Source organism: Malania oleifera, chromosome 10 (assembly GCF_029873635.1).
Source record: "Malania oleifera isolate guangnan ecotype guangnan chromosome 10, ASM2987363v1, whole genome shotgun sequence".
Lineage (NCBI taxonomy): Eukaryota > Viridiplantae > Streptophyta > Magnoliopsida > Santalales > Ximeniaceae > Malania > Malania oleifera.
This window is the reverse complement of record NC_080426.1, coordinates 19786658-19796423: the sequence shown is the minus strand read 5'-3', so window position 1 is coordinate 19796423 and position 9766 is coordinate 19786658. Positions and strand designations below refer to the sequence as shown.

At 34.3% G+C, this 9766-nt stretch overlaps 1 protein-coding gene across 1 annotated transcript; it reads right to left on the bottom strand.

Moving 5' to 3' along the window:
- Window positions 1-3276: 3276 nt before the first annotated feature.
- On the bottom strand, window positions 3277-4983 carry LOC131165465 (UDP-glucosyltransferase 29-like). Its single transcript, XM_058123314.1, has one exon. The coding sequence runs from the start codon at window positions 4776-4778 to the stop codon at window positions 3426-3428; it is 1353 nt and encodes a 450-aa protein (XP_057979297.1). The 5' UTR covers window positions 4779-4983; the 3' UTR covers window positions 3277-3425.
- Window positions 4984-9766: the final 4783 nt, after the last annotated feature.

Here is a 9766-nt window from a genome sequence, read left to right as displayed (position 1 = left end):
TGTTGCCAACACTTAAACTTGTTTTCTATTTTTAGCATTAGAAATCATGGTGGTCTGCCGGCTGCTGCACAGAGTGCTGCATGATAATACTGTATTCAGCTAGAGCTACAAAATTCTAGATGTTAGGGATAGAAGTCAAAGAGTGGCTTTGAAAATGTTTGTCGCATCGTTGTTGCTTGTCCAACTTTTGATTCATTGAATGCCCTTCAAGTTTCAAAAAAGCTATTGTCAGATGGTGGTATCATATTTTTGCTGCGATCTTCTTCCCTAGTTACTTCCTGCATGCTCTCATTAATGTCTACAATGGTATAAATGTGTCCAGAATGATCTAAAAAGCCCATTTTCAAGTGTAATTAATGTGATCTTCCTATAGGTTTTTATTTTAAATGTTTACTTTTTTATTTTAGTGTGAAGTTAAACTTCATGCTGTGAGATAGATTTTGTATAATTAGGGTTGACTAAGTAGCATATATAGGGTAGAGAAGGTAAGTTACTTACGTGAATAGTTTGGGACCTTTTGGAAGAATGTGTGCAGGAGGGGATGTTAAATGAGAGCAAGGTGGACTAGCACTCCTTGTGTAATTCAGAAGTAAGATCTTTTATTAATTGCTAGACTAATATATAGCTCTCTATTAGTGAATGAAGTTTTGATGATAAAAATTTAATGTTATTCTTAGTTATTGATACATATTAACAATAGTTAACTAGCTAATTTATTAAGTTAGGTCATGAAAGGAAACTTCAACTAGTAGGAAATCATGATGTTTTAAGAAATTTGATTTGGATACGAAGTATATAGCTCAATGTCGATCATTACCTCTTTCATTTTTGGTTTTTATTTGTAGGTTAGATCATGAAAGGAAACTTCATCATCCATGTTTTGTTGGTTCAACCAATAGCCCCCACCTCCAATATTTAGAATGTCCTTTGTGTCCTTGACTGTCGCTGAGATAATTAATGCTGTAAGTTTCAATTTTCTCTCTGCTACATTGCATAATCATCCGAGACAAAACAGGTGACCTATGTAGAGAGTAATGTATTTAGTAAAGAACAACTTGTCAAACACCATCCCATAAAAAGAAGACAAACTGTTTCCCTAACAACCACACTATTTAAATAACAGCAACAGGAAAAATCTTATGTTCTATAATGATATCTAGTTCTTGGATTTTGATGGGATTGGAATGGAATTAACTATAATTTCATCCAAATGGATTTCATGATAATTTAATTCAAATTGATTTAGGAAAGCGAAACTCCATTCCATTTTCATTCAAGTGGATTTTGGTTCTGTATTGAACATGATTATGATACTTGAATCAACTTCAATCTCAAATGGAGGGGCCATTTGCGAGGGTTATTGCAATTACTATAGAAGTATGTAGATTTATTTATTTGTTATTTTTTCTGTGAGTTTGGTTTCTTTCATTAGTTATTAATTCTTAAGGATCAATTTGGATCAAAGGATTTTGTTCGGGAAAAGTAAAGGAAAGGAAAATAAGGAAGAAACCATCATGTATTCTTTCTATATCAAACATTTATTAAAAATAAAAAAATTATTTTAATATGATTAAAAATTGAAAAATATTGAATATTAATGATGTGCAAAATTAATTGTTTGTTCATTGATTTGCTACATTTATTATTATTATTATTATTATTATTATTTACTTTTCTTCATAACCAAACAAGAAAAAAATAAATTTCTCTGTATTTTCTTTTTATTTCTCTAATATCTTCCATGTTCTTTATACTAGAACTCAAAATATACAGACAAAAATGCTTGAAGAAGAAGGGTTAGAATTGCCAATTTTTCTTGACTAATTTTTCTGATATCTATTATTTATGATGTGTCCGACAGCTACTTATATATATATATATATATATATATATAGCATGCTAATTCATGAAGTGGTTATTCAATGTAATGACAAACTCTTATAGCCTTGTGCACAATGTCATTTACACTAGAAATATATTTTGCTAGAACAATATTAATTTTTTCTATATAATATGAACAAAATTTTCGTCATGTTTATGAAAATTTTAAAAATGAAAAGTTAATGAAACATTACTGTTATTTATATTTGCTTTAAAAAATTATATATTTTTGTAACTTATGTTTTTATGTTCTCTTATGTATTGTTTGGGAGCATAGATTTTATGCCTTGGGTTTGGACTTTGTAGCTTTTGAAGAAATTTAATAGAATTTTATGCTGCATTGTCTAAATTTACACAAAGTCAATTTTAAATCCCCATGCTCTTAAACATAGAGTAAGGGCTTTAGTTTCATTGATGATTACACATGACTAAACCAAACTGATAATGGGAAGAAGTTTGCTTGTGTGAAAAAGGCCTAGCATAAATAAGAATGATGAAGTGATTTAATGATTTGATATTTAAAATAAGTGATCAATTTATTTTAAATGATTTGAAAGCTTTCCAATCAAAAAAATTTATTAACAGGTCTTGATTGGATGTGCACTCCTTGTTTCTATAGGGATATTCATTCCTTGTTTTGATAGTGATAATATTAATTAGTTAAGTATCACAATTCTTCATTGAAGGTATGTTAAGGAGATGTTGGTCATATAAGGATGGATTAGACTTCAATTTGAGGTGTCCTTTATAAAACAAATCTGTGAGGTTCAATGGACCAAAGTGGACAATACATCGTCAAAATTGAACTGAATATAAGAACCACTTTTAGGTACTATCATACGTTGATAGAGTTTATTAAAGAAAACTATAAGGCTCAATGAGCAAACAAATGTGTAACCTATGTTGGGCCTCCATGGAACTAAAAAAGTGATGACTCTTGACAATAAAATATATTCTTAATTGGACCGTTATATGGTCATATGACAATATTTTTGGTTGACTGATTTTTAAATAGGATGTTGGTGTTTCATTGACTTAACATCTAAAATTTAAATCTTATAGTCTTAGACATGGAGGGTGAGCTTTGGATCAATGATAAGATTATTACATGGGTTCAAATCCATGGAAACAGCCTCTCGGCCTTCTCTTTGCATAAATGCAAGAGTAAGCTTGTGTAAACTTTAATGAGCCTCCCTTTATCCTCCCAAAGTAAAAAACCTTGTGACCTATGTACACCCTTTGTCTTAGACATCTTCATTTTTATAATTAAGTCTCATCACAAGGCAAAATGATTTCAGTCGTCACACTTTTTGGCCCAATTAGCTCACGGCTAAGGGGTTGTGTTACATATATAATAAAATCTATTCTTGGTCCCCTAACAACTTAAAACCGCTGTTTTGAGAAGTAATTCAATGATGGTGATGGTAAAAGTTGTACAAAAAAGTGGATATGCATACATTATTTTTTAGTTTTACAAGGAGCATGATTATGCTTTATTGTGTTTTACCATGAGCATTCATCACATGCAACACTAGAAACTACTTTCATTTACTACTTTTGCCACAAAGCTGCAAGAGTTCCTTCACTGCACCATCCATCTCTTCTTCTTCATTCTTTCTGATCAGTTCACTCATTTCTTTTGTTTTCCTCCTCACATCCTGCCCAGTGTTCTCCGCCACCACCTTTCTAATCACCCTGGCCAACTCTTCTCTATTAAGCCGTCCATCCCTATTTCTTATCACTTCAATACCTACTCCAATCTCCTCCACAAGCCTAGCATTCAAAGGCTGATCAAGCTGCATGGGCATGGCTACAATTGGAACACCAGTCTCCATTGCTTCCATCACAGAACCCCATCCACAGTGACTCACAATGCCACCAATGCTTGGATGCTCAAGAATTTCTCTCTGGGGAGCCCAATTCACAACCATCCCTCTTTCCCCAACCCTCTCAAGGAACCCTTGTGGGAGTGCCTCTCCAGCATTCTTGCTGTATCCTGTAGGAAATCTGACCACCCATATGAAGCAGACCTTGCTGAGCTCAAGCCCATGAGCTACCTCTTCCATGTCCTCACTAGACAAGAAATACTCACTACCAAAAGAGACGAACACGGTTGAAGTTTGATCCCTCTGGTTTAGCCATTTGATGATTTCTTTCTGCTGATCGTTTTCCTTGCTTGGGTACTGCTGAAGAAGAGACCCAACAGGAACTATCTTCTTTTTAGTCATAGAAGATAGACTTTCTATGTACTTTCCCTCAATCTCTCTGAAAGTTTTTAGTAAAATGATGCTAGTTGATTTCTCTACACACATGAAGAACCTTTCTGCATCTTCTTGGCCATTTGCAGATGATTTAAAGGCCCAGGCCATCTTACTTTTCTCATATTCTCGAAGATAAATCTCAGGGAAAGGGTAGTCAATATTGGGATTTTCAAATCTGTGAATAAGGAAACAAATTGATGCTGCTGCTGTGGTAAGAAATAGAACACTTGGAATGTTAAATATGGAAGCAGCTGTTGGTGCCCATGGTTGAATAAAATCATAGATGAGCAAATCTGGTTTTAAGGTCCTTAGGATGGTAGTGAAGCTAGGAGTTGCCATGTCAAAGGCTTTTTTAAGGGGGTGCATAAGATGAGGAGGGAGGCCATTGGTTGTATGGCATGAAGAAGGAAGCTCAGGCAAGGATGGAAGATGGAGCTCTACTAGTTGTATGAAAATTGAGTTTTCTAGAGCAAGTTGGTCTTTAACAGAGCTAAGGTTGGCAGGTGTAGAACAGAGAAAAACAATGAAGTTTCTTGTAGAAAGCTTCTTGGCTAGGTCTAGGAAAGGAGATATGTGACCATGAGCCAACCATGGGAGCATTAAAACACTAAGAGCACCACCGTCTCTTGTATCCATGCCTCTCTCTCTCTCTCTCGCTCTCTCTTACACTAAAGGCCCTCTGGTTTTTGGCTTTGGTGGTTCTTAGCTTTGGTGATGATTGTCTATATATATAGAGAGTGGCTAAAATTTTTAACCTACCAGTGGCATATATATACATGGTATATTAATAAAAAATATAAATTCATAGCAATAAGAGATATGCTTTGTGTCAGACAGACCAAAGATTTCACTATTTTAATTGGTGATATGATATTTATAATTTATAAATTTGTAAATTCTACTTGACCTAATGATCCCCTCCTGCCTCTTTGAGCGTGGCAGTACATGGCGGTGCATGATGAGTTATAAGGACACTTGGAGTTTGAAGAGGCTGCCACTGTTGCCAACTCTTAAGCTGGTTACTATTTTTGGCAGCAGAAATCATGGTGGTCGGCAACTGCGGCATTGTGTAATGAATGATCTTATAATATTCTAGCTGGAGCTACATTTCTACTATGTTTTATATATATATATAGAAATCAAAGAAGATGCCTTGTCAAAGATTGGCTTCAGTACTAGATGGCATCATATTTTGGCAGCAAGCTTCTTCCTGCATGTTCTAATTACTGTCTACAATGGTACGTGTGTCCAGAGTGCTCTACAAAGCTAATTAATGATCTTCCTATAGGTTTATAATTTTAAATGCTCAATCTTTTTGTTTTTTATTGTGAAGTTAATCTTGATGCTGTGAGAGAGTCTCCAGTCTCCATATAATTAGGGTTGATTAACTAGAAGATATAATTTATATAGGGTGAAAGAAGGTTTAAGTTATATACATGTATAGTTTGGGACTTTTCACGATAAGTCAGGTGAGATTGAAGTGGACTCTCTCTCATTGTGGAATTAATGGTCGGACTAATATATAATTTTCCATCAGGGAATGATGTTTTGATGACAAAAATTTTACCTTATTCTTAGTTATTGAGACATATTGGAAGCAGTTAACTAATTAATTAAGTTATATATGAAATTGAAGGTATCAATTTTTCTTGCCAAAGCTTATGGTTGGTGGGTCGCTCTGTGTGTGGTTTTTACACAAACTAGGTTATGGTTGCTATATTGTTTTTGTTTTTTTTTTTTTTTCTTTTTTTTCCTTTCCCCCCCCCCCCCCTTTTAGGGTTGATATTAGGGGGACTAACTCAAAAACTGAAATGAAATGAAGTAACAACAAAAAAATATGGGAAAAATGACATTTTGATATGTTATCAATCTAACTTTCAAGAAATTTAATGTTCCGCGCATTAAGCTACGTTAAGGATTCTTAGTCTATATTTTGTGCTACATACGCAAAACCAGGCTTTTTAGCCATTTTATGTGGGATAGGATTAGCTCATCAAAGAAAGCTTCAACTTCACCTTTACCATTATCCATGTTTTGCTAGTTTAACCAATAGTCTCCACCTCTAATTTGTTAGAATGTCTTCTATTTCCTCGACTGTTGATGAGATAATTAATACTTTGTGTGTTTGGTGCACTAAAATGAAATGATATAAAAGTAAAATAGAATGAAAAGTTATATAGTGAATATGTAAAATTATAAAGATTAATCAGAATTATACTGTTTTTATACATCAAACAAATCTAAACAGTTTAATAGCCTGTCGAATCATCATCGGAGACAAAGCAGCCAACCCTTGTAGAGAACAATGTGTTTAGCAAAGGGTAGCTTGTTAAACACAATCCTCTAAAATGAAGACAAACTGTTTCTCCAAGAGCCACACGATTTAAACAAGAGAAAAATAAAATTTTGTTTTACACAGTTCACAAGTTCTTAGATTTTGATGGGATTGGAATGAAATTAAACTGCATTTAGGAGCATGGATTTCGAACCTTTGCTTTTGAATTTTTGTGGATTTAGATAAAATTCAATACAATTTCGTACAAATTCAAATCTAAGATATCTTCCAAACACAAGATATTCATGGCAATTTCATAATGCAAAAGCCATTCCACTTCATTCCAATGGGTTTTGGTTCTGTTCAATTTCTATATCTGGAGAGTATTGCTGTCTCCCATCAGATATAAGCTGGCCTCTGCCCTTAGCAACATTCAGGAATCTGATCTGCTTATCCATCCAAATCTAAATCATCCAAATGGATTTCATAGTAATTTCATCAAACTACCATGATCATCTTCAATATATTTTTCATTCCATCATGTTTTTTTTCGTGGCACTGAGGTTTGATGGCACTGGATTAGTGAAAGCGTGTTTATTTACAGCCTTCGCATAATTTCACGAAGATTTCTTTTTCTATGATCAATGATGCTTGAATTTTCAATAGATGTAATTATTTGGGAATGTTCAATTTCTAGGAGAGATTCTTTGAATTTTTTTCACGAATTCTTATTTATTTATTTATTTAGTAGGATTGATGATGGTGGTGCTTGATGGAGACTTGCAATTCTTCCGAGAGACCATTTTTAGTATTGAATATTTTTGTATAAATAGTTAATTTGTTGACATTGTGAGATATGGATCACTTGGAAATTTTGCGTAATGATTTGGTTCTAGGTTGATCATGGTAATAAGCCGTTTGAGGATATTTGTCCTTTGTTTGTTTGTTTTTTTTTTTGCCTAACCAGGAAGTATTGTGTCTAAGTTTCCTATGAGAATGTGCATAGATTATAGGGAAATGAATAAGGTAACAATTAAGAACAGGTAACCTCTACTTCGTATAGATGATTTATTTGATAAACTCCAGGGGACCCAGGTCTATTCTAAGATTGACCTTAGGTCAGATTATCACCAAGTAGAAGTTAAAGTAGAAGACGTTTCAAAGACATCTTTCAGGATTAGGTATGAGCATTATGAATTTCTAGTTATGCCATTTGGTCTGACAAATGCTCCTGCTGTATTCATGGATTTGATGAATAGAATCTTTCACCAGTATTTAGACCAGTTCGTTGTGGTTTTCATTGATGACATACTGGTCTACTTGAGGAGTTTTGAGGAGCATGAGACGCACCTAAGGCTAGTATTTCAGATGCTTAGGGAAAAGAAATTGTATGTCAAGTTTAGCAAGTGGGAATTCTGGTTAGAGAAAGTTGCATTTCTGAAGCATGTTATATTAGGGGATAAAATTTCAGTAGATCCCAGCAAGATAGAGGCAGTGTTGAATTGGGTCAGGCTGAAGAACGTTCAGGAAATTAGAAGTTTCTTGGGATTGGCAGGATATTACCATCAGTTTGTAGAAGGATTTTCAGCATTATGAGGACCTCTGACACGACTAACCAGAAAGAATGCTAGATTTGAATGGAACGACAATTGTAAGTAGAACTTCCAGGAATTGAAGTAGAGGCTCGTCACTGCATCAGTATTGACTATTCCATCAAGAGGTGATGGATATGTGATCTACTGTGACACATCTTTGAGAGGGGTCAGATGTGTATTGATGTAGTAAGGTAGAGTAGTGGCATATGCCTCTAGAAAATTGAAAGAATATGAAAAGAATTATCCCACCCATGATCTAGAATTGATTGCAGTGGTTCATGCATTAAAAATTTAGAGGCATTATCTGTACGGAGAGAGATGTTAAATATTTTCAGATCATAAAAGTTTAAAGTACTTCTTTATGTACAATGAGTTGAATATGCGATAGAGAAGATAGTTAGAGTTCATTAAGGATTATGACTGCACCATTAGCTACCATCTAGGTAAAGCAAATGTGATGGCTGATGTGTTGAGCCGAAAGTCCATGATAGCAGCGTTGTCAACAGCAGAAATTCAGCGCCCGATGCAGATGGATTTGGAGAGGCTTTGTAATGTCCTGCTTATCTTATCATATAGTAAAATATATTTATTAATATAGTCAACCCAAATCCGTGGGTAATAGGAACACATCTGACATTCACAGCGGAAACCTAAACAGCAGTAAATGTAAATCACATTCTCATAACCATAAAATACATAATATCAGAGTCAACTACATTCCAAAATACTATGTTTATATACAATTTCCAAAAATATAAAAATATATACATATCTAGGAACCCACTACATAAATTTCCTATCCCTAGATCAAAACTTACCCTCCTAGCGGGGTAGTATCAACTTATCTCAACGGCAGCCTCGATCTGCAGGTCTTTCTGGGTTTCCTGAAAATTATTTAAGTTTGGGGGGTGAGACACTTCTCAGTAAGGGAAAATAAGTTAAATACAGTTGTGTGGCAACATGAATATTTAGTGTTATAATACATATACAATACATGTCATATGCTAGAAAACATTCATCTTAACATACTGAATAATCATATACTTTCATAATTTCTAATAATTCATATTGATCATGAAATGTCTGATATAACTGATAATACTGTAATTTACCTAGGATGTATAGTTAGCTGATGTCATGTATTACCCCCCATGACGGGTTGTGTAGCGCAAAGGTAGGACCCGACAATGGCTGGCTAACCACTGCCGAGTCAAAAATGTCTGTAAGTACGAAGGGGCCGCCACACCCTGGTTCGGACTGTCAGGTGGACGTCTACAACTCTACACTGAAAGCCACATTGACTATCCATCTCCCACCCCCTCTACTTGCAGGGGTGGTTAGTACAAGTCTGAAACATAATAATCTGATTTATATAGTTACGGTACCGTGCTCATGTAACTGAACTGAACTATCATCCGGGTTCTGATAACATATAAAACATGATAATATACTTTTCTAACATAAGTAGATTGATAGCATTTTCAGTAATAACATACATACATACATACTTGCATTAATTTCTTTCATATTTACGGCCTTGCGCCGAACATTTATAAAGATGGCCTTGCGCCGAAATCATACATAATACACGACCTTACGCCAACTATCAATCATGGCCTTCGTACTTATCATTCTAAATAAATAATTCATTTATCATGTATTTTGAAATCATAATATACTGCATTATTTCACAATCTCTTAAAACATACATTATTCGTAAAATTGCCATAACATAATACTTTCCATGTAAAATA

Excerpts from the sequence above, each read along its gene's own strand:
- LOC131165465 (XM_058123314.1), bottom strand. The coding sequence starts at position 4,778 with ATGGATACAAGAGACGGTGGTGCTCTTAGTGTTTTAATGCTCCCATGG.